At 34.6% G+C, this 26701-nt stretch overlaps 1 protein-coding gene across 1 annotated transcript in view; it reads left to right on the top strand.

Annotated features, from left to right (window-relative positions):
* LOC142329497 (uncharacterized) overlaps positions 1-26701 on the top strand; it is a 237641-nt gene that overhangs the window by 150744 nt on the left and 60196 nt on the right. Inside the window, exon 6 of the mRNA XM_075374170.1 lies at positions 22156-22254. Coding sequence (XP_075230285.1) covers positions 22156-22254 — 99 coding nt within the window. The remainder of the gene's footprint in view (positions 1-22155; positions 22255-26701) is intronic.

Below are 26701 nucleotides of genomic sequence, written 5' to 3'. Positions count from 1 at the left end.
ACATAAGAAAACTTTGTTAAATTATCTAAGTTGTTTTTTTAAACAGAAATTTAGAAAATTTAATTTTGAAAAGATTCATGTAAACTACTTGAATACAAGATATTGAAATTTAATTTTATTAAAAAAACAAAATGGACTAAATTGTGAAAAAATCTAAAAAACAGCATGAAATAACTAATTTTGTTCATAAGTTGGAAACCTTTAACATAAAATGTAATATAACTTTGAAAATAACGGAAATATGACTAAAAAATTAGTTAAGGCGTTATTAATTACCTTCAAAGTTGCTCGAAGAGGCCGCCGTTTTGTTCAATACATGATTTCGCTTGACGAATCCATTCTTTTGTAGAGTGTCTCATAGCGTTAGGAATATTCTTAATAGTTTCTGAAGTTTCTGATATGCGATTCCTTAGTTCCTCTTGTGTTAATCTGTTTTGAATAAGCAGTTCACTTCATCCAACCTCATAGATAAAAGCCTGTCATTATGCATTCGTAGAAACGTTTAAGCACTGAGTTACACATTTTTACCAATTTGGATTTGTCGAGATTTGTTAATCTGATTGCGTGAGGTCGGGAGCACGTGGTGGCCATTTCACTTGTCCGTTTCGACCAATCCATTGTCTACCGTATGTATCATTTAAATGTCCTTTACATTATTAGAATGAGGAGGTGCCCCCGTCGTGCATGAACCACATCTCTAACCTGTTTTCATAAGAAATATCTTCCAAGAGGGTGGGGCAGATTTATTTACAAAAGTTTAAGTACGCTTCTGTAACCCTCCTTGGTAAGAAAAATGGACCAATCAAAATATCAACTCGAACACCAAACCATACATTAAGTGAAAATTTATGCTAGAAATGTCTTGTCGCAGTCTATGTGGGTTTTCATCCGTCCAAATATTGGTGTTATCAAGCCAGGTGGGATGCGTCCACGAACGGGAGGTGGACGCATCTTTTGATCACGCACATTGAGCCGTGAGCCGGGAGGAAGTTTGGCGAACTGGGATTCTGCTGACACAATTTCTGACCGGCGGGATCTTTCTGTGTGGACGAAGAAGAGCTATAGACCCCTTCTGCTTCTACTGTCAGGAGTTAGACACGCCGGAACACGTGATATTCCAGTGCCCGCGGTGGAACGAGGAACGCCACGACTGTACTGCCGTAATTGGACATGCCGAGGTGGAAACCATCGTTGGAATGATGTTACACAGTTTGGTGGATTTTGACACTGAGACGGGAATACTGCAAATGAAATATCGGTAAGCAAGGGGGTGAGGGACAGCTCTGAACAGAGCTGCCGTTCGCCCGTGCTTGCACGGGTAGGCGGTGGTGATGAAGTGCGGAGACTGTCGAGCCCCTGAGCTAAAAGACCGAGTCCCAGCGGGGCTATCTCTTCTTGGGTGTCCTCGTTAGAGGCGAAGCACAAAGGACCGAGTTTCGGTTGCTGGGTGATGGAGGCCGGGAACGGCATATCCGGGGCAGGCGTTTCCCTCATCTGGCGCCTAGAGGTAAAGGCACCTACCGGAACCGTGTTCATGCTTAACTGGGAGTCTGGTTCCAGGAGGCAGAGATAAAAAAAAAATTGGTGTTATGGAAATTTATATTCAATTTCTTGCGAAGGAAGATTTATCAGTTACCAGAACACGACGAAGGAAATTGTAATTTCGTACCAATTTTCTAGTTAACCATCGACAGAATATCTTCCGTTTATTATTATCTTCAGGTAATAAGTCTTTTACCCGTGTTAAATGGAACGGGTACAACTGTGCTTCATGAATTTCCCGCCATACGCTTGATTGTGAAATATTTAAATGCCATGATTCCCGTCTGGTGCTTGTAGTTAGCGATAATTGTACAGCATTTATTGTCGCTTGTTCATTATTATGGTTTCTACCGCTTAGTTGATGACCAGTATTTAATCGTTTTGGTTTAAAACTCCAGTTTCTCTAAGTATCACGATATTCTTGAACTGCAGCCAAACCCAATCTGTTTACTTTACCGTAAATTAATATCATGTCCGTATCCACTTCAAATGAATACATTTTGCATTGTCTCCCATTATGTATTAAAGAAAATGTCACTAAATTTTGTAAAAACTGTATTCTGAATTGTATACAAGATCTCATAGATATCTTAATATAACACAAAAACCACCATCAAAATTATTCAAACACTATTTAAAAAAGTTAATTGTTTATCAGCTGATATTGCCAAGTTATGAAAACAAATTAATTCATTCTGATAAAAAAGTAGTAAGTAAATGATCAGCTGTTATTTCCACCCTATAGACAAAATTAGTTATTTCGTGCTGTTAAATTTTTTTTTCACAATTCAGTCTATTTTGTTTTTTATTAAAGTTAAATTTCAATATCTTGTATTCAATTTTTTCTTAAGCAATTTATATAAATATTTTCAGAATTTTTTATCTTTCTAATCGGAAAAAAGGTGCAACTTGATTAACCATTTAACAAAGTTTTCTTACGTTAAACCCAAAAACGTTTTATTTTTTACCACCAACTTTTGTTTTTACTTCAGATATCTTTAAAACTAATGGAAGTACAGTTCTGGGAACCATTTTTTAAAAATATCTTGAGGACAAAAATCATAAGAAACAACTAAATTCGCACTTAATTTACCTTCTCAGAATTGAGGAAGTCTCATATTCCCGGTGGAATTGAAATCCGGGCGAAATCTTTCGCTAGAGCAGTACCTTGCTAACTAAGCGTTTTCGGGCCTATGTTTATATGAACTTTTTTAGACTATTTTTGGCCATAGAAGCAGTTCCCAAGAGACTGCCGTATAGTTTTGAATCGCTCTAAATTCGTCGTAAAAATAAAGTTTCAACATTTTTTTTATGATCCTAAGCCAAAAATTAACTCCAGGTAAACGTTCTTTGTGTATAATTACGCAAGAATTTCGTCAGAACAATAACAAAAATTATAAAGATTTAGTAAGCCATTCAATTTGAAACGTGCTTTATCAGACCAAATCAGTGTGCTAGAGAAATGATCTGCTTCAGAACGAATAATCAACTCCTTACAAAATTCCAACCTTCCGTCAAAATCATCCTTACCAAGTACATCAATTAGTTTTGCTCAATAATATTTAAATTTCACTTCCTTCAGAAACTTTCGTTACTTGTAGTGAGTGTTTCAAGTTTAAGGGAAATAGGTTAAAATTTAGGATTCTTTACTAATGTCTCTATCATAAAATTATTATTTTTTTTTAATGCAATTAGTTCTAAGCTTTCTTAATGATTTAGCATCTACAATTCCGCCATTATTTTTAAATTTTTATTTTCAGACTACGAAAATATTTTTAAATAGGTAATGAAGAATTACATAATCTTGTATGGGAATTACTTCATGAACGGCAGCAGTTTTGTTTCACTGCTCCTGAAGAAACTTAAGCGCCATTATTTTCAATATAAATTAAAAACTAAACCGAACAGTAATTAAAAAACAATTATGTTATCTGATTACTACTACCAACTGTAAAACTAAAATATCCCAACTGTTATTGAATGTTAAAGAATTTGTACCTACAACCAGGGGAACTAACTTTTAGCTTACTATGTACAGTTATTTTTAAACAAAACCTATCTCTTATTTTTGTTCACATCTGATGTGTGTATAATCGTCACAGAAAATCAATATTTGCTATGCAAGACTGTCGCAAAGTCAAGTTTCTTCAAACTATGTGTGTGTGTGTGTGTGTGTGTGTGTGTGTGTGTGTGTGTGTGTGTTGTGTGTGTATTTTAATAGTTTAATTTTGTATTTCATATCTTTTAAATTATTATAGCACTACATAGGTAAAAAGATATAAAAGTCAATCTTCTTTAAAAGATCAATTAAGAAAGAACAAAGAAAGAAAAAAAAGATAAGAGAAGAAAAGTTGAATAAAGGAGTTGGGAGAAAAGAATGTAAATAACACTATGTTTCGACTACAAATAGAAAATTAAGATTATTTAGTTCAAATAAAAAAATATCATTTCACTTACATTTTGTTTATACTTCTTTTATTTATAATCATTAAGTATCCTACAAAAGAGTGATGTTAAACAATAACCAAACTGTCAGAATTTTGTTAAAAACTGGCAAACAAGAAAAAATATCATGAGAAATGGATGAATTTTATAAACCGGAAATGAAACCCGCCCTTTTGGTAATCGATTCGTAGAAAACAGTAACAACAAATAATAAATGGATTCCTCTCGGTATGAAAAGAGTTTTGTCTGTTTCAAATAATTAATAACATCTCGGCGTGAATACGTATTTCCATTCACGCTATCTCTTGAATAAGAAAAATGATTTAAATAATCAATCATATTTCTCAGACCCTTTATTTTCACGTAGGCTATATGAATGATATATTTGTGTTTTTTTTTTACATCTTGCATTTTATCTTCTTTGCAAATATTACTATCAACATTTATTACTGAAAATTTAAAATAACTTCGTAAGTAGTAGGATAAACTAAATACTTGATATAAATATTATTTTTAATACCCCGGTATGTTTGCAAAAACTTGCCTCATATATCAAAACTTTTAATTTGACTTACAGATTAAATGTAAAAATAAATATAAAAAATTATTTTAATGATAACTTAGAGAACCATTTTACTAAAGAGATTTAGAAATACAGACGACGGTAAATGATTTTACGATGAAATAAAGTTTCTTAATGTGTTTTCTTTATTTTTTATTCGTTTATTTATGTATATTTTTAAGGGTAATTAGAAGAAGAACCCTAATATTTATGAGGAAAATTATAATTTTCTATATAAAAAAAGTCAAGCATCCTGGAAAAAATAAGTAATAATTAAAACCCGACAATATGCAGATACGATTTTAGGGATCAACCTGTATTACAGGATGATTTACCTTATATTCTTGGTGACGCACATTCACAGTATAAGGTAGCCACAAACACAGTTTTCTGGTTCTATATTACCTTAGAACTTTATAACAAAGACGTACAATGAAAAAATCAACAGAAAAACAGAAATGTTATTGATTAGAACACAAAATAAATTGAATTTAGGATTGTAACAAATCAAAGTTAAAAAATTCCAATAGAATAGAAAGGAATGGAGAACAGCATCAAACCAGTTATATTCCTTATAATAAGAAAACACACTTAAATATACGATTATTTTTAAAATTACCTTTTATAATTTAATATATATTTTTGTTTTGCGAATTAGAATATAAAAGAGTAAATAGTATAGTCATACGATGGGAATAATTGCTTATTTAAATTGATGATAAAGATAAAATATTACATAAAAATTGCAATTTAGGTATTACTTTCTCATCTGGGTAGCGCTATAGCTCTAGAAAAGAAAGTAATATAATCGGACCAATTTGGGCATATGCAGTTTTCACGGGATCTTGAGGTTTTGACACCTAGGGAACCCCGAAAACTAGATGGAAATTTTCCGGATGTTAATGTTTGTATGTACATGTGTTCGGTGTTGACCTCTAAATCACCTTATATTTCCAGAACCACTGGACCGATTTGGACCAAATTTAGTCAGATTACTTCTACATATGGGGGCATTGATGCCATAAAATTTTCAACTTAAAAGATCAAGGGGGTTGGGTTGTAGAGCAAGGAAACCGTCAGTATCTGGAGATTTCGCCCAATTAAGGTCATATTTTTCCTTGGGCACATTTATTAACAATTAAAAAATAGCAATATTTGCAATAAAATTGCAAAATTGCACCCCATTACAAAAAATTCTGTTAACTACTGCTATGTTGTGACGTCACAGGTGAGCGGTAGAATCAAATAAATGAATTATATTTAAAGTGTAAAAAGGTAGCTCGATAAGTTTGGGTCTCGAACTCGATCTCGCTGGGTTTCGAACTCATTCGTCCGGATGACTCGATACGTGATGCGTTACGCCTAGCGGCTACTCTATTGGTTTGCTAGGCATTTCTCCCGCTACCACCCCATTCTGTCACCCTAAAACATAAGACCGAATGTCTGTGCCACAAACGGCTACTGAGCCTTCAAACAGTTTAGCGACCAGTTTCCTAAAAGCGTGAACGGAATAAGCGAAGTACCATAATCACTCGCTTGCGTGTTCCATCGTCCACTTGTCATATCAATAAAATGGGTAGGAGCACCCCGTCAACTACTAAAACATATATGACCATTAATAATTACATATATCTCGTAAAAAGACAGCAATTCGCTGCCACACCTAGGCCACTGAATGCCAGCAAGTACCTGTCCACCAATAAAGCGCTTGGAGTCTTAATCTGGCTGGTAGCCAGCCATATCTCTCGGTTAGCTTTCCACAGTAGTGAGGTAGGAGTCTTTTCCCTTATATAAACCACTGATGTCGGTTGAGCAAAGCAACCGCATCAAGGAACTTCCACACGGTCCGAGAATGCGGCTATCGCCACATTGACTCGCCGCTTGTGAGTGGCCAATTTTCCCCTTGACATCTAAGTTCCAGGTTGGCCTGAGTTCTGGCTCCCAAACAACTGGGCAGTCGAACATCATATGTTGGTTCGACTGGACCTGCCCGCAGACGCACAGCCCATCAGCTGCCAGGCGGAACCGAAACAAATATTGGTTTAAATTTACATGGTTGGAGAACAATCGGGCTCCCGTTGCCCTTAAAAACGAAGGAGAAGCATACTATCCCCCCAAATCCTGTATAAACTTATACAAGGATCTTCCATTAGTCGTGGCGTGCCATTCTTGCTGCCATGCTTCCATCGCTAGGCTGTAAAGCCTCCTCCGCAGGCGGGAGATCGGCAATTTTTCGAAATTTAGAATCGGTGCATTGAGATCACCGTTCCGCTCTCGTACAGGCCCGGCTCGAAACCGCATCCCAAATATCTCGGCCTCCCTGCCTCTTCACAATTTCGGCTGCCCGAACTTTCACCACTAAATCGATTGGGAGAGCCTTTCCCAAGGCAGTGGTAGCCTCGAAGGAGTTTGTTTTAAAAACATCAGTGCATACAATTAAGGTTCTGCGCTGGGCAATCCTTAAATTTGGAACAAGTGCTCGATTTCTTTCCAACCTTTGCGCCCAAACAGACGCCACGTCATACTTTTGAAGACACCTCGGTACACCATACACAAATGACGGCCCTACAGCTCGTAATTCTTTTGCGGCTACACTAGTGCGGCTACAAACGAAATTTTTTCTATGCAAGTTGTGAAATTACATTAGTTAGTACCGACCGTCACTGCTAATACTGCCGCTACCGCACGAATTAAACACGGTATGCACGCGCGCTTTAGTTATAATCATTGAATTAAATAAACGAAAAAGTATTATATTTAAATAAAATGAACGCGGCTTTAGCCGCGTGATGGGAAAGTCCTACAACTGTATTGTCAGCTGTTTTTTGTTATAAAATTTTGCATGTTTCATATCCGTAATATGAAAATTTATATCTCTTACACTATGAAATCGTTTAAAAATGACTTTCTAAATTATTTACTCTTACTTATGATTCATCAATAAATTATATCGTAGCCGATCCATTTTAAAACTATTTTTTACTATTTTCTTTCACCAATGCCATTTTATTAGTAAATATAATTTTAAAAGTTCATCCTTTGGTGTTTTAGTATTTGTTGTAGGAGCATGAAATTGCTGCAATAACGATTTATTTCAGTCGTATAAGAGAGAAAACTGGAGTAATAATTTATTTATTTCATCCATAAACAAGCTGATATCTCTAATTACAGTTTATTAAACAGAGAAAAAAATCTTTTAATTAAAAAACTATCAAACTTGACTAGAAATCAAACCTAGAATATTAAGAATGTAAGTAGAGACACTACCATTTCACCGTGGAAGTCAAAAGAATTAACTGGATCAACATTGTTATATAGGAATTTTTATTTTTATATTTTTTCTTTCAAAACCTTTTTGTTATTTTAATTTATACGTACTTGTTATTTGTTCGGCTTAATCCATGTAATGTGATGTACACATTTAGAATAGAGAAAGTTTTTCAAGAAAATTTAAGCCAAAGCTCGTTAAAAATTTCTATCTCGATAAAATTTCCTATTCGAGTCTGAGTAAATGGTTCATAGTTAATTTTGACATGTTACACGTTTCTGAGAAGCTTGTTCCTTTATTGCCTCTACTATTAATGGCTGTTGCTGGAGGAAAGGCAAATTTTTTAGGTGTATATATTTTATCTGATGACTTTATAATAACTGATAGGTAACATTCTGCTTCTAACATTCTGCTACCCTTCCGGGTAATGAAGTCCCGATTTACCAAGACTTGACGGAAGAGTCAAACGGTTGAGCTATCTCAATCGATCTTCGGTTGGACCCCTAGCTATTCATAGCCTAGAAAATTAATTACTGTTTGTATCCCCTTATTCGTGTAGATAATTTACACTTTCAATAACTACAACTTTCCGCACAATAATTACTAAACGTAAGCTCCTAGCACTCATTCCAATTATGTAGGCGTTCGTTGATTCGTTGCTGCTGATATATCAATAATATTTCAGCACAATTTTTGTTCGTTAATAAATTTGTGTGTATGTGTGTGTGTGTGTGTGTTTAGTTACATAGATGTGATGTGTAGAACATATATATATATATATGTTCTTCTAAACTGGGAATTTATGCAATTTTTTATTCACTATACAATTTTTCACGAATATTCATTTATTTTTTATGTACTTATAGAACTCTGATTATTTTCATATAAGTATATCCTTACTAACTAATTAGACATTCAGTGTGCACAGTCACAACTGTTTCTATTTATATATAGCCAATACAATATGATGTTTGCCTCTCATCTACGAAGCCAGTTTGTTTCTCTTCACCTCCTTATTCACATCATGTATAAAAGAAAAGTCTTATTCTGACATTATTTTCTAAATGAAGTTACGATAACTTTATTCTGAACTCTACCTAAACCGTTTAACCTAATCTCAATAAATTCCGCATTAGAAATTTTATCGATTAAACTATTTTATTGAACTTTAGTTAAAGGAAACTTGAAAACTTTTATCAAAGACGAAAAAATCTTATCGAGGACGAGGCGTGACTCGGTTAAAGCTGAGGATAAATCAGTATGTCTAAACATAAATGAAAAATAAAAAAACAAAATATTTCTTTGATTTTCCACAATATTTATTTAAAAAATCACAATAGCTCTTTCGGTACACTTTACCTTCCTCAGGTGGTACAAACTGAATACTAAAGCTAAAAGTATATTACAGTGAAAAAGGTAAAATCTAATCGATTTCCAATCGATTTCCAACCTTACAAACAAACAGTGTGGTACACATTAAGATTTCACCAACGGGAATAACTTAAAAATCTCATAAAATTCAGATCTAGAATATTCTACAATAATTTTTATATATTAAAATATTTATTTAAACATTTACAGTAGAGTGAGACGAGTTCAGAAACGACAAAAAAAAGAGTTTTTGTCCTTACTTCTTGATGGCGCTTTGGATGTAACCAAATACATCAGAAAGTATTATAGCTTCCTAAGGGGCATTAAATTATATGAAAATATTACTTACTTTTTGAGTAAAATTTTGAGATACTAACCCCAAAGTTGCTTATATTCCTGCTTCCTTGGCCGATTGTAACTAAAATTAAATTATACCAATTCCTTGCACATCCTGCTAAACTTCACACAAATAGGTCCATCCTGTCTGGAGATATGAAGTAAAAAAAAATACATACGAGTAAGTGTACATACTTACAGCCTTACGGATGTTTTGATGCTGAATTGAGTTTTAGATTAGAGATTGATGTGAAAATTCTGCAAAAATTCCAACTTAAAAAATTTTATCAGATGAGTATAGCCGGAAAAGTAAAAACATCACTAAAGATAAATTTAAACTGATGTATTTATTTGGCGTTTTTTCTACATCTCTATTTAATGAATTAATTTTTAACACTCAAAATTGGCCGTAATATAAATTACTGTTAAATTATAAATTATCCAATAAGAAAAGAAACAATTCTCCTTGAAAATAACACCTTGCAATAATTTTGTTTAATCCAATCGTTCCGTTAAAAGAAAAATATAATGGACCTAGCAAGAAAGAATTTTCTCATTCGCGTTTACGGAGTATGGTGCGCTCCATGTCATTGAAAATACAGTTAGAATAAACAATGTTAATAACATTTTTTAAAACAGTTTGAAATACAGACTATTATAAAACAAGAAACGTATAAGTTCATGCATTATATACATATTATCGCCAATTGGCTTCGACGGAATATGGCACATTTAGAACCTTATTGTAGCCTGAAAAGGGCCGCTTGTATGTTTTGTGAGGTAGTCCTGAGAAGGGATGTTACGTCCGGAAGCTGGTCTCCAGCGATATCGGCTGGGCCCGATGAGTGGTAGTCGAGGAGTTTCGGCTCGTTCGCTAGAATTGGAACGAGCTTTCCTTCAGCAGCAGTTGGGTCCTCACTACAGCGTCCGATTTAGTGGGGGCCCCCAGAACACCGCAATGTCGGATCGGTGTAGGTCGTCTCCCATCGGCGCGGCCGAGGCGGTTCTCTCCTAGCGGTGCTTGTCTGGCTTCGTCTTCACCGCTAAACCTCCTAGTGCTAGCGGGCTTCGTGCCGGATCGTCCAGGCCTGCTGCTCCGGCGGAAATGCTGGCATCCGCCGCGAGATCCCACGTTGGGCCGGCCAAGGATCTTCGTTTTACTTCTTCTTCTTGGTTTGCTTCTGGTGCTAGTCCGCTTTCGTTTTGCCTTGTGCTTACTAGACACTCCCCTACGAGTGGTGGAGCCGTAGCGGCCGCTGTGGTAGGGAGAGTTGCGAGGTCAGCTGGCTTCGTGGGGAGGAACGCGTGTGCAAACGCGTACGTGGAATGCAAGTTTCTCCGATATCTATCGTTTAGCGTCGCGCTTGCCGATAGTAAGCACAACATGTGGCAACAATGTATATGTATGTATATATATATATATATTTATATCTTACAAATAAAGCCCAAAGTTCGTCTGTTTTTTGTTCTTGCATCACGCGAGAACCAACGGACTGATCCCTTTCAAATTTGCTGAATACATTCATGTTCTTCCAGGGAAATTTCTAAGCCATAGATCAAGCCCCTCCTTGGTAGGGTGAAGTTATCAATGATATTCATTGAAAAATAAAAGAATTAATGATTAAAAATTAAATTAATTTCTGTCACCATGGCAACAGAATTAAGTTGTGAAATTTTCCTCGTCAAAGTTATGAGTACTTTAGTTACCATTGTATTCTATATTTTGTAATTTAGATTCTTTTTCAGATTTCTGCAAAGCCTGGATAATTGGTTATTTATCAGTATTATTCCCACAACCATGAGGGTAACGAACTCTGCAACCCTGGGGTCGGCCCCGTGGCCTCGCCGACCTAGGTCAGAGGTAGACCTTGCGCCGACCTAGGTCGGCGACCTTCTTGGCTAGACGGTCGGGTGAGCGAAGCGAGCCCCGACCTGGTCTATATATATATATATATATATATATATATAAACATGCATACACAGTATTTCTGAAATAGTAGAGAACCACTGGGAATGGATACAACGCAACCTTACAGAAAAATAACTACACCAATTTCTATAATATAACACGTATATTCAGAAACACCTTGATAACCTTTTATTCATTTTTTCTATTCAATACGAATTAATATTTCAAAAATGTATTACAGTACCTTAATAACATTTGGTATATTTTATCAGTAATTCTGTAATAAGAAAAAATAAATAAGAAATTTTTTTGTTTTCAGATTAAAAAGTGGCGGTCATATTGTTTTTTTAAATCATTTTTTTTTTTTGTATAAAATCTGAAAATAATTTATTGCGAAGTTAATGACCACTAATTAATTCAATTAATATATTAATTAATCTAGTTATAGCGAAATTATATAAGAAGAATATATTACAAGAGAATATGTAGAATATAAAAGAAGGTTTGTACAATTATTATTGTCAAATAAATCGTTTATCCAAATTATATTTTAAATAATACGATTTTAAAACGTGTTCGTTTTTTTAAAATTTTCATTTAATTCTATTTATTAAATGCCTATTTACATTATTTTTCATCATTACCTTGGGCTTTATCTGATCAGTGGCTTATCTTGAAATTCCATTTAAAAAGAAACATATTTTTCTTTTACACGGCATAAAACATTTTTTTATTTTTTATGAATTAACTTATTTTAAATAACCTGTTCATTTAAAATATAAGTTATTAATATGAAGATTTCTTGTTAAACTAGATTAGGGATTAGATATACGTTGTTCAAATTTTACTTGTACAAAAAAAAATTTTAAATCTACCTCAACTTTTGAATAACAATTTCTATTATATATATCCAATCTATTATATATATTTCCATTATATATATCAAATCATGAACCACATTCTAATTTAAAAGTTCCTTTTATAGAATGTACTATAAAAAAGATATACTTAATATTTTTATACACAATTACCTGATCACATGAAATACAGGGCGTTTCATAATGTTCTTCGGAGTTTCGAAAATTCATTAACAAAAAACTATTTCACTCATAAGAATAAAACAAGCATTGTACGAAAGAGTACTTCAAATAGTTTTTCCACATATACTAGGCAGTTAGTAAATCATTTGCTCACTAGGCGTCGACAGTAGAGAAAATGGCTGTCACGGGAAGCGAGAAGTCGTTTTGTGTTTTGTCAAAGTCAGCAATTTCTGTGCAACGTGCATTTCGGTTGAAATTTCATAAGGAGCCACCAAGTGACAATTCAATTCGTGCATGGTATAAACGATTCAGTGAAACTGGTTGCTTGTGCAAGCGAAAATCAACTGGTCGTCCATCAACCTCAGAAGTCAATGTCAAATGTGCGTGCAAGTTTCATTCGCAGCCCGTCAAAATCAACTGCGGCTGCAGGCAGAGAATTAGGAATTCCGAAAACAACAGTGTGGAGAGTTCTCCGTAAACGTTTATTATGCAAACCGTACCGTCTTCAATTAATCCATCGTCTTTCTGATGTAGATAAAACACGTAGGCTCGATTTTTGTTTATAGTTACAGGAAAAGATGTTGTTAGATGAAGGTTTTCTAAACAAGATAATTTTCAGCGATGAAGCTACTTTTCATATTGGGGCAAAGTAAACTGTCATAATGTGCGAGTTTGGGGAACTGAAAACCCACACGCTTATGTTGAACACATTCGGGATTCTCTGAAAGTAAACGTTTTTTGTGCGATCTCTCGTGAGGCAGTGTATGGGCCGTTCTTTTTTATGGAAACGACAGTAACCGGCATGGTATACCTGGATATGTTACAGTTATGGCTTATGCCTCAGCTACTCAACGACTTCATTTTCCAGCAAGATGGTTGTCCTGCCCATTTTCATAACGAGGTTCGACAATACCTTAACACAACATTAACTCGGCGCTGGATAGGACGTGGGTCTGAAGAAGACCAACACATTATGCTGTGGCCACCAAGACCACCAGACCTCACGCCATGTGATTTCTTTCTCTGGGGATACGTGAAAGATAAGGTGTTTATCCCAACAATGCCGCACGATATCGCTGAGCTAAAGGATCGCATAATCAATGAAGTCAACTCTATCGAAAATGACATATTAGAACGAGTTTGGCAAGAGCTAGAATTTCGTGTTGATGTGTGCCGTGTCACCAGAGGAGCACATATTGAACATTTATAGATTTTAACAAAAACTGTTCCTGCATTTAACTGAGTTCCTGCATCACCTCGTATAACTTTCATTTAGGTAAGTGAAATACTTTTTTTGTACTGAATTTTTGTAACTCCTAAGAACATTATGAAACTCCCTGTAATTGGTCAAACATTAGGCAAATAGACCAAATTTTATCACAGTTGAAAAAGAGATGGAGTCTTAAAAATTTTCGACAAACTGGTTTTTAATAATTTGTCAGTATCCTATTTTTGTTTAACATTTTATCAGTAAAAAAGTAGATGTTCGTTTTATATTTTATACCGTCTGATATTTAACAGATTTTCATATAGTTTAAATTTTTTACTATAGTAAAATGCTACATTGAAAATAAACATAAAAAAATGTATATCTGACATATTTATTTAGCTTTGTTACCATAGTAAAATATTTTATTCAATCTATTTTAAAATTCCTTTGTTAAAATATACGTAACAATTTTTTGAAACTATTCTAGAATAGTTGTTGAATAACATGTTTTTTGTCTTAAAATAAAATACACTCGGTTACACTATACAGAAACCATAAGTAAATATGATCACACATGTAGAAGCTTCCATTGAAGCCTCCCCAAAAATTACTTACTATTATTCCTATGTAGAAGATTTAACTTATGTAAGGTAAGTAAGAGAACTTTTATACGACAGGCAGTTACTTTTATTCGGATTTGAATATCGTGGATACACCGGCGTTCTTTGGTGGTTTTTTTTTTCCGTAGGAGGAGGAAAAAGCTATGCCAGCCGCCGCCAGGCCCGCTCTGACGGCAAGTGCGGGGCTCTCACCCGCTAAAAACCTCCCTCTCTAGTCACGCAGGGGACAGACCTAATCCACATGATATGTACACAGCCCCTGCGCAATCACCCGGGCGCTCTTGTCACCGAATTAGAGTAGCCAGAGCGATGTATCCAGGGGATCATCGGCGAACGACGACTCCGAGGAGCCACCGCCGCCCACCCCCTAAGGCTGGCCGCCCATAGCCGTCCGGCATCGGTCTCTCCGCCTCAGGTCAACTGCAGTCTTTCAGTCTACCACCACATTCGTCACTCTCGACCGCGCATCTCTGTCACCCAACATAATACTTATTACACTATTCACGTTTACTGCGCCGTGGCTCATCATGGCAGCCCTCAAGTCTCTCCACCTCGTGCATCAAAACTCTACGCGTTCTGCCGTATCCTGCTCACCACAATTATAGCAGCATCTCGTGGTACTCCTACTCATACAGGTAATCTTTAAAGCACCCGTGCCCTGACAGAAACTGGGTGAGTTCGTAATTGGTATCACCGTGCTTCCGATGTACCCAGTTCCTGACGTCAATGATGAGCCGGTGTGTCCACCGTCCAGTTCTTTGGTGGTGGGTTTCAATTAACCACACATCTCAGGAATGGCGAACCTGAGACTGTACAAGACTACAATTCATTTACAATCGTACATATCACCCTAATTCATCCTTTGAAGTAATATCTTACGGTGTTTCCGGAGGCTAAACAGAAAAAGAAAGGTAGTTCAACATAAAACAAAAACAATCATAAGAAAACAAGAAAAAAATATAAAAATAAAACTGTAATAAATAATGAAAAAATAATAATTTTATATAATAATAATAAACGAAGTGAAATAATGATATGATAGATAACATTAAATTGATGCAGTTCCATCTTAAATCACGTAAAGTCACCCAGGTCCAACACGTGGAGTCGTTTTATCCTTCTAACATCTGCACTATTGTCTAGAAGGGTAATAGCTAAATAGTTCACGTGATTGTTTAGCAGCAGTTTATACTTTCTTGAACGATAAGACAAGAATGATAAGGCAATCTTATTATTCTTAAATCTTATTAAGTCTTAAATTCTTATTCTTAAATTTTATCTTGAATGATAAGGTAATATGATAAGGCAATCTTATTATTCTTAAATCTTATTAAGTCTTAAATTCTTATTCTTAAATTTTATCTTGAATGATAAGGTAAATATGTTAAATACAGCTGCTGCATTTCTTCTTGAACATAAGGCAAACCCAAATATTAATGGATTTCACTGTTTTTTACGGACCAAGGCGCCTCTATGATACTCCTCAGTAATTTTTTTTTGGAATCGCTGTATAATCACGATCAAAGCTGGAACCCGTAGGTCCAAATCGGTTTCAGGATCGTCGTTTACAAAAATGATTTGTTAGTAGTGAAAGCTGTGACCTCTTGCTCAGTAATCAGTACATTTCGTTAATCTTAATATCTAGTTCTTTTCCCTTACATGAACCTTCCACATCAAATGACTATCAAAATGAAGACCAAGATACCTTACACTTTGAACACATGGTATGAGAACACCATCAAGGTGGACCCGTCGGCAGCCTCCTCTACGAATGTCATGACTCGAGACTCGAGTTTGTTTGATTAATGCTAACGCTCCATCTTGACAGCCATCCGTTGATATTTTTTTTTTTTTGGGTGGGGGCGAAAAACGGTTGAACATTATCATCGCCCGGATTTTTCTTTTTTCTTTTTTCTTTTAAAAATAAATAAATAAAAGTAATTAAAGCTGTTAGATAAAATTAACTTAAAACTACTATCACAGGTAAAAAAATAAAAGAAAATACAATATAATAAAATCCGGAATGGGTGTAAAAGACCCATTCTCGGATAACAAAAACACTAAAAAAAGAAAGAAAAGAAAAAACACTAACATGTAACTTAAAACTAGGTTAAAAACTAACATATTAAAAATAAATAAAACTTAAAACTAAAAAAGGAGATAAAACTTAAAACTAATATGTATAAAGACTTACAACTAATATCACTAAAATCTTACAACTAATATCACAGACGAATTTGTAAAACATAAAAGTAAAAAAAAATATATATATTAATATATATATATAAAATTTGACAAATTCCGATAGGGAGTGTAAAAGGCTCCCTACTCGGATAACAAAAACAATACATAGGACTAAAGGAATTAAATTTTTATGTTATGTTAAATTTTTTGTATTAATCCTATACTTCGCAAAAACAGAAACATCCGGTTTAAATATCATTACACAAGACACCACGGATGTTTCTGGATAGTTTAAATTTACGACGCAATCCCGCTTAACATATGCAGTCCACGAGTATGTGGCGCACAGTCACGCGGTAGTTGCATCGTGCGCATAGGGGTGCTTGTCCTCTTGTCATCAGGTACTCGTGCATGACCCTCGTATGTCCTATCCGCAATCGACAGAGAACTACTTTCTCACGCCGAGTTTTTCTGTATGAGGAACCCCACGGCAACACAGAATCTTTAATCTGACGGAGTTTATTATCAACGGTAGCCGTCCAGTCACCTTGCCACTTTGCTCTTAGTGATTGTTTTACATAATTAATAAAATCAGAGGTAGCAACTCGGGTGGTGAAAGGAGGCTGGTTACATGCTTCTTTGGCAGCGGAATCTGCATGTTCATTAACTGGAATCCCTACGTGGCTAGGGACCCAGCAAAAACTTACTTCTGTGTTGCGATTATTCAACTCAGCCATTGCGTTGTAAATTTCAATGACGATAGGATGTTTGGAATAAAAGTTTTTTAAGGCTTGGAGAGCACTACACGAGTCACTGCAAATAAGAATTTTTCTATATTTAGGGTTAATAATGTTTAGAGCCTTATTTATAGCGTATAGTTCAGCGGTAAACACACTCGTAATACTGGGTAGACCAAACATATACAGTTCTTTCATTGACAACAAATGAACAACCAACGGTATCGTTTTGTTTCGATCCATCAGTGTATACAACCGCGTCTGGTTTCATCTTGGAGAGAACACACTGAAACATTTGTTGGAAGACAATAGGTAGTGTTGATTGTTTATTGTATGTCGTAAGGTCAAAAGTAAAATTTATAAGGTTTAGTCTCCACGGAGGATATGAGCAAGGATACGTAGGAAAGAATGACAGTGTGTCAACATTTATATGCTGCAGCAGACGCCGGGTACGGACACCTACAGGTGCAGTAAGACGTGGATGGTCCTCATACTTTCCTAGATTAGGATTTCTAGACACTGAGTCAAGAACCGGGTGATTTGGCTGTCCTCTGAGACGAGCAAAATAAGATAATAAAAGCTGGTCTCGTCTATCCCAAAGTGATGGTTCACCACAGTCTACAAGTAAGCTAGCGACAGGACTTGATCTAAACGCGCCTGTGGCAAGCCGAAGGAAAGCATGATGTACACTATCCAGCATTTTAAGCACGGTTTGACGAGCTGAAGAGTAGGCGACACAACCATAATCTAAACAGAAGCGAACAAAGGAATAGTAAAACGTATCATACATGACCTATCGGCTCCCCAGTTGGTGTTAGTAAGGACTCGCATCATATCTAGAAGTTTGGAAAATTTTGTTTTTAATTCTTTTATATGTTTGACCCAAGTAAGACGGCTATCAAAAAATAAACCTAAAAACTTGACGTAAGTAGAGATAGTAATAATCTCTCCATTCAGGAAAACTTGCGGCATAGAAGGGTTTCGTAGCCGAGAAAAGACTACACGTTTTGTTTTTTCGGATGAAAATGTGAAACCAGTAATCCTGGACCAAGCTTCAAGGTGAGATATAGTCTTCTGCAGTAATCTCTCTGCTGTGGGTGTTGAACGGCTTGCAATGTAAATAGCAAAATCGTCAGCAAATAGAGAACATGACGCAGGAGCCTGCACACATTTGGTAATACTGTTTATGGCTACAGAAAATAAGGTGGCACTTAATACACTACCTTGAGGCACTCCATTCTCCAAGATGACACTACCTGAGAGCGAATCGTCAACACGAACACGAGCCGTTCGGTGATTTATGAATCCCCAGATAAAAGCAAGCATATTGCACTTGATTCCCCATTCTTTGAGAGTGTTAAGAATACCACGTCGCCAGGCTGTGTCATACGCCTTTTTTATATCGAAGAAGATAGCGACGAGGTGCTGGCGATTAAGGAAAGCGTTTTATATGGCTGTTTCTAGTGACACTAGATGGTCAATGGAAGATCGTCCTTGTCGGAAACCACACTGTTCTGGAGATAGAAAGCCATGTTTCTCCAAGTACCATGTAAGTCTGCGGTTTACTATTCTCTCCATTATTTTACACAAAACGCTTGTTAATGAAATAGGGGGTTAGCTTGAGGGGTTGGTTTGGTCTTTACCAGGTTTTAGTACTGGTATAATAAATGCTTCTGACCAGCCGGGTGGGAAGACTTGTTCGGAGAATAAACCGTTGAAAATATTCAAAAGTTGTTGTAGTGCCGAATTAGGAAGGTGTGAAAGCATGGAAAGGCGAATGTTGTCCGGTCCAGGGGATGTGTCCCGTGAGTTTTTAAGTGCATGTAACAATTCCTTAAATACGAATGGGGTGTTTAATTCACAAACCAAATCACCAATGTTTAACGATAATACTTCTATCTGTATCTTGTACCTTTGAAAATCGTTATTATACGATGAGGTGAGAGACACCTCAATAAGACCGAGAATAGATTGTTTCGGTGATCCGAAAATTGCACGAATTTTTTTCCACACAGTAGACGTGGGAGTAGTGCGTGAGATAGTGCTCACGTATTTCGTCCATGAATTCCTCTTAGCGTTCAAGAATACCCGACGGCACACCGCTCTAACCCTGCGGTATAAATTTAGATGTTCAGCTGTAGGCCTACGATTAAATTTGCGTAGTGCCTGCCGTCGATTCCTAATAGCATATTTGCAATCATCGTTCCACCATGGAACGAAAGGACGTCTAGGATTACCCGATGTTTGTGGGATATATCTGTTGGCATTCTCAAGTATCATGGACGTGAAAGAGGAATATTGGTCAAGGATGTTCGCATCATCGTCATACTGCGATTGGAATGCTTTATGGTATCCATTCCAATCCGCGTTTTCAACAATCCATCTCCGTGGCTTTCTTTTAATCTCGCAGTCTACACCGAAACGAATAATAATTGGTCTGTGATCACTGCCGTGAAAGTCATCACAAACAGACCAATTAAAATGAGGGAGTAAATTCGGTGAGCGTATGGAGAGATTAATGTTAGATACAGTACCAGATGATAAGGACATGAATGTGTGTGATCCATTGTTCAGTAGACAAAGGTCCAAGTCTTGTCTCACTTTGTTTATCATATTTCCTCGAGTGGAGCAGAAGATTGAGCCCCAAGAAATATGATGGACATTGAAGTCTCCTACTATTAACGATGGAAATGGTATTTGCGTGAGGAGATTTGAGACATCTAGAGCACTGAACTCAGTGTTTGGTGAGAGATACAGATTGCAGATATGCAATTTGAAGGGGATAGAGACCTTTACTGCAATACCAGGAATGACAGTGGTTAGTTGAATTCTTGTAGCCGACACCCCATTCTTCATGAAAATAGCCACTCCACCACTCTCCCTACTGTCTACTAGGCAGTCATATCTCTCACATAAGTATCCTCTGAGTGTAATTGTGTCATGTTGTAGAAGGTGAGTTTCTTGGAAACACATGATTAGTGGAGCATGTGCGTGCACCAGTACTCTAATATCTTCAATGCGGGACGGAATACCTCTAACATTCCACTGAATAATGTTCATAAGTGTAAAAAAAAAATAAATAACAAAAATTAAATAATTAAATTTCGGAAATCATATAAAAATTAGCTGTACGTGATTCGGTTTTTCTTTTTTGTATTTTTTTATTTTAAAGAACTCTGATGCCCTAGGGTCGGGTGGTTGTTCTACCATATCCTCAAGTATATGAGGATGGTGGAGGAAATTTATTTGAATGGGATGCTGCAGTTGTCATCCCAGAAGGGGTGGTTATGTGGGTTCCCTTTACGGGGAGTTATTAGGTGGCTTACTGCCAGCTGTGATAGTCGCTACTCGTGCCGGTACGATTTTGGGAACAGGGACTTTCATATGTATCACACTGTTGGATTCACTAACTGCGACGGAGGAATTTTTATTCATTTTTGTCAGCTCTGAGATAGTGGCTGTAAGTGAAGCTACTTGATCAGAAAGCATCTGAACAAGTTTTTTAAGCTCATTGCAGGATCCGCACTGCTGATTATTGATATTTGTAAGAGTTTGTTTCGATGTAGCGGTGGCAAAAGATACATCTGGTTTAACCAGGTTCCTTGAATTATTTAACTTTTTGTATTCTCTTCGTGCGGCCGGGAAAGATAGCTTTTGCTTCGTACTGATTTTGAGAATTGCCTTTTCTTCTTTAAAGGTTGGGCAATCTCGGGAGCGAGCTGTATGTGGACCACTGCAGTTTGCATATTTTTCACTATCTTCGTAGTTAGTGTCATTGTGACCTTCTTTAGCACATCGAGCACAGATCACAGTTTTCGTGCAAGATGTAGTAGTGTGACCAAAACCTTGGCATCTGAAACATCGCCGTGGGTTAAGTATGAATGGTCGTACCCGAACCGAGAGGTAACCCACTTTAATCTTCTCTGGTGGAACAGGGAAGATTAAACATTCAATGTTATACTAACATTGAATGTTAGTATAAGAGACGGTGTCGGTTCTTCCGTTCCGTTCTGCCGTTTATACGTTTCACTTCAACAACATCTTGGTAGCAAAGCTTATCAACTATTTCAGAGATATCTATATTTAAGAGGTCTCGACAAAAAATTACACCCCGTCTCGTATGTAACGTTTTGTGGCTTTCTGCACTTATATTTATACCACCCATATTACGGAGACGTAAGATAGATCGACTCTGTTCATCGTTGAACCACCTTCTTGATTATTTCTGAGAACAACGAATCTAATATTTTTAGAATTCAATTCTAATAATTTGCGGTTCTCTTCGGTAGGACTTTTATCCTCGTCAGACAAAGCTGACCGAGGTCTCTTCACAAGACTAGATTTGGTGGTTTTTTTTCAGATGGACCACCAACCATCATTGTGTTTGTTATTGGAACTGAAATTTTGGTCCCACGAGTACCGAAATACAACTGGGTTCACCCTGGTGGCCAGAGGACATCGTACGAGACTCACTACGTAGAGCCATTCACCCATCGGCACGATTTGTTCCCACCTTGGGTTACGGTTGCGTTTCGTAAGATGTCGCAACACCACCGAGTGTAAATGTAAGAAATATCAGTGTAGGTTGTTGTTGTTGTGTAATTGTGTAAGTGTGTATGTTGTAATTTATGTAGTGTTCTTGGTGAAGTGTATGTGTATAATGTAAAGTATTCTGCAGCTCATTGTATAGTGGGAAGAAATGTTGCAGAGGCTAGGCCCGTGGGGACGCCAACCCCCAAAGTCTTAAAGAATAAGACTCCCCGTCGGGGTCTCTTGATTTGGTCCAGTTCAGATTGTAGTTTACCTGAACAATATTTAAAACAAAAAAACCATTATAAATACTTTTGTATAAATTAAATAAATAGAAAAATACTTTTTTCTAAATAATTCTAATAATAATAATATTTTTATTTTATATGATTTTTTTATAGATGTATTGTCTGGTGTGTGTCGTATCACAATATCAAGAGTATAAAGCAGGCCGTGGAATGGCTGATCAAGATAACCAAATAATTCGACCTAGATCGCTTGTAAGTATTAAGGATTTTTTTTTAAATTAGATTTTTAAAGAATATCACATATCTAATATGTATAGCATTTAGCTACGGGAAGAAATATGTTCAACGAATACATATAAAATTTACTATGCATGATATTTTAAATACAAAACAATGTATTGCAGATATATATCTCTACAATTCGCAATAACTAGAGTGGTACATTAAAGAGTCATGATTCATCAACGTTTTAAAGATAAGGTTAACATATTTTTATATCTGATGCCAATAATAAATTATCGTACTATATATTGCTTGTATTTTATCTATTCGTTTTAGATAATACTCAGATCAATACATTTTATATGAAATCATACATATTTTCTATAAATTTAATATTGAACACGATCTACCCGAAAGACCTGTTAATCCCAGTTCCGCTGGCATATCTTTTATCGAAATTCATTAAAAAAAAATCTTCAATGAATTTTATTAATTTTTTATTTCTGAATTCTGCTTATTATTAAACCCCACCCACTTACGGTAACTGACCGCTCAAGGAAGATGAAAATAGTAGAAAAAATCTGTCGGTGAATAGATGAAATATTAAATATGGTTCGGTCAAACTAAAATGATCAATGTTTTTTTAACATTAAATGGGGAAAGAATAATTTATAAATATTTTTTACGTCAAAGAAAAGTGAAGGTTTAAAAGAAAAAAAAAATGAATATCTCAGCATACATATTTTGGTAATAGTAATCATATCATAGAGGAAGTTGATTTGAGTATTATTTTTTGCCTTGCCTAGCAGTGTCACTTAACATTCGAAGTTGAAGCGTTTCGCGTACCTCCATTCTCAAAAACCAATTTTTGCACGGAGTCTTTATGAGTTGTAATCGTCGAATAAATAGCCCATGTTAACCTCTTCCCACTCAAAATTCCTATTGTCATGACCTCTTCTGCTTTGTCACTCTCGCTGTAGCGGTTCTATAATTTCTTGAAACTAATTTTCGTGATTTTTTATTCCAAAACATGGAATATAAAATCAACACGGTGGTTGATTTTATAGAAAAAGGTTTTAGATTATCCATTGTTGTTCACAATATCTGCTTTAATATAGTTTTCTCTAAGAGGCTTCTGAAAAAAATCGAAAATGGTTTTTCGCGATATACCACATTCCCTTAATCTTGAAAAACGATTAACATGATTACTGCCCCAAATAGAAATATTTTTGTCAAATTTCGATCCTGAGTCATAAGGCAAAACCGCAAGACTGCTTACTTATTCTTACGTATTTTTATATTATAATTCATCTACAAAAAAAAGAAAAAAAAGTTTTTTCCTAATAAATATTTTATTCTAATGTATTTTTAGAATATACATATTATCGTAAAAACAAATAGAATAAAAGAATTTTGTATAATTTCTTTTCATAATTGAAACGTAGCTTGAAATTACTTTAATTAGCCTACAGTCAGTAATCGAGTTTTGAAATCTCTATTTGAATTTTTTTTATTATTCAATTACCAAATCATCTAAAAGCACATTAAGTAAATAACATTATAAAATTCATCAAAATAAAATAACATTCTAATAATTTCTGTCAGTAATTAAGGAGTAATTCCCATCCCTTATTACCTGAATCTTCCCAATTCCAAAAACTAAATATTTATCTTCCCATAAATTTTTATACAAAATAGTAAGACTGTAAAAAAGTACATAAAATAAGGAAAAAAAATTAAGTAAATATTTTCACAATTTACACGTACATAGTGTAAGATTATTCTAAACAGCCAACCGTCGTTCGGAATCGAAAGATCAGAAATTTACTTTCAAATCAAATTTATTTTTTATTTTAATATAAAACCTAAAATTATTTTAATACATAAAGTGATATAATGCAACAAATTATTAAAAAATTTTAGATATTCAGAAATTTTAATGAAAAATAAATATTTTGTAGTATTAAAAATTCCGTTGGTGTTCTGTTTTGAGTTATTCCATATCATCATTATTTTGTTAATTTGAAGGGTTGATTTATGTTATCCTCTTTAAAATTATTTCTTTTAACCGTAGAATTTGTAAATTCCTTAGAATCTACAGAAATGAAATACTATTTCACAAGAAATAGTATTTTATTATTTTAATTAACGCCGATTTCCGTAGCGAAGTGGTAGCGTTGCGGCCTTTCATCTTGTAGTCCCGGGTTCGAGTCCCGGTCACGCATGGTATTTTTAATACGCTACAAAATTCCACTTCCATATTCTCACGTACAAGTTCAAAAACTTCTGCAGTGAGTTAAAATAATGATTGGTCTTAAAAAAAATAAGGAAAGCTTATTTATTGCTTATTTATTTACGGAATTGTTTTGGAGTGGTTTATAAAAAAGTCACATTTTATAGGAAACTTAAGTAACGAAGATAAAACGAATATTACGGTCAATGTCCTTACTGTAGACAACTCTTATATTGATTCTGTCAGGGGAGTGATAGAACTCAATAAAAATAGACCGTTGATAAGCAGAAATAGATATTCATTGAAGTAAAAAAAAAACGCTCTAGAAGCTGAAATACCGTGACTAATATCAGCCTCTTCTCAGTCTAAATGATATTTTATTACTGGGAACTTATTAAGATGCATTGCTAGTAACAAATCCTGTAATTGTACCATTGTAAATGACAGTTTCTTGCAATAGCCAAACGTGAAACAAGACATTCATATACCTTTTAATTAAACAATAATTTTGTATTTTACTTTAAAAAAAAAACATTTAATAAAGTTTTAATTAATAATTGTTTTCTGTTTAACTGATGAATTTCTCATAATTTTACTATTATTGGTAATGTAATACAAACAGCATAAAATTTAAAGTAATATTTGCGTGAGTATCTTAGTTTTATGCTTATTTGGCTGCTCTTATACTCCAATAAAGTTTCTAGAATTTACTTTACGAATATAGATCCTCATAAACGAAAACCAACCCTTGGTAACGTATTTAATTTACCATACGGCCATTTTTCTGAGCATGTTTGGAAGACATTTTTTCATTACAACCGGATATGGGCCAGTGTGGTTATTTAGCTAAATATTATAAACGTTACGGTTAAGTCAACAGTTTTATTTACTTAGTCCTTAACTTACTTAGTTTCTAAATCTTTTGTACATATATAATGTTCTTCTCTTCAATTTTCAAAACATTTATTTTGTATTATTGAAATGTTCCTATTTGTTATATATATTCCTATATTCCTATTATTTGATTATATTTATAAAACTTTTAAATTAAAATTAAAAAAATATTATTTTTAAATCAAATATAACAAAATGTTAAAAACAAGTGAAATTTTTATAATTTTTCCCGGTAATTTATGATAGCATTAATCAAGTCAAAATGTAAAAATATGGTGTGGAACAATTTCTTAAGCAGACAATTAATTTTCTGCTTAAAATTACACCCCCTGTGGATGATAAAATATATGCAACCAATAAGATTTTAAGAAAATATTACTGACCATGTTTAGGTAAGATTTTTCTGTAAATCAGAATTGGAGATAAAATTAAAAATATATTTTACTTGATTTCTCTCACCGTTATTTTTAATATTGTAATATAAATTAAAACATTTTTTATGGAGTCTTTTTTATAATTAAAGCATCTTAATTAAATTACAACAGAAATTTGTGAGAAAAATTTCAGTCTGTATTCTTCAAAGAATATAACAATTAAGAAAAAACCTTTTTAGAACAGCAGTAGGTAATCGTACAAATGCAACCAATTAGTATATTACTACTGTTACTTTTTTTTAATATTATCAACCGTTTTACGAAGTATGAGAAACAAATTACAGCCAACCCGTAGTCATAAGGGGGTTACACCTAGTTCACATGTAATTGAGATTTAGCTGATTGTTCTTGGACCAATTGGTTATTTTCAAACGCCTAAAGAATTCAAGATATTCGTGGAGTCATTTATTTATTACCACTGTGCCAGTTATTGGATGATTCTTTAATTTCTGAATGTATGTTTTAGCAAATTTTTAAACGACTAATATAAAATAATTAATCAGTTATGTATTACTTCATCTGAAAAAATGACCTGATTTCTAGAGGGATTACGGGCGGAAATGTTGCCGTTGCCTGGGGAAGGCAACGAGCTTTCCCCTTTGTGGATTTGTTTGTTCGGTAAAAAAGCAATATTTTTAAAAATATTACAAAAAGAGAATTGTATTTAATTATTTATAAAATATTATTATACATTACTGCATTCATGTATATAATTTGATATTATTTTCATTATTAAATATTAATTCTTTAACGGTTTCTTTAACGTTTAATTGTTACAGTACATTTTATTTGTATTTTTTTATTTATTTAATTCAGTTATTTTGAGGAAAATCATAGATATTTATTACTTAATTAATTAACCTAGATATCACTGAACCGGTAATAAATGATATTTAATATGACATTTTTCTATTTA

This window comes from Lycorma delicatula, chromosome 8 (genome assembly GCF_047948215.1).
Source record: "Lycorma delicatula isolate Av1 chromosome 8, ASM4794821v1, whole genome shotgun sequence".
In the NCBI taxonomy this organism is placed as follows: Eukaryota; Metazoa; Arthropoda; class Insecta; order Hemiptera; family Fulgoridae; genus Lycorma; species Lycorma delicatula.
Note: the sequence above shows the minus strand (reverse complement) of the source record. Positions and strands in the feature narration are given on the sequence as shown.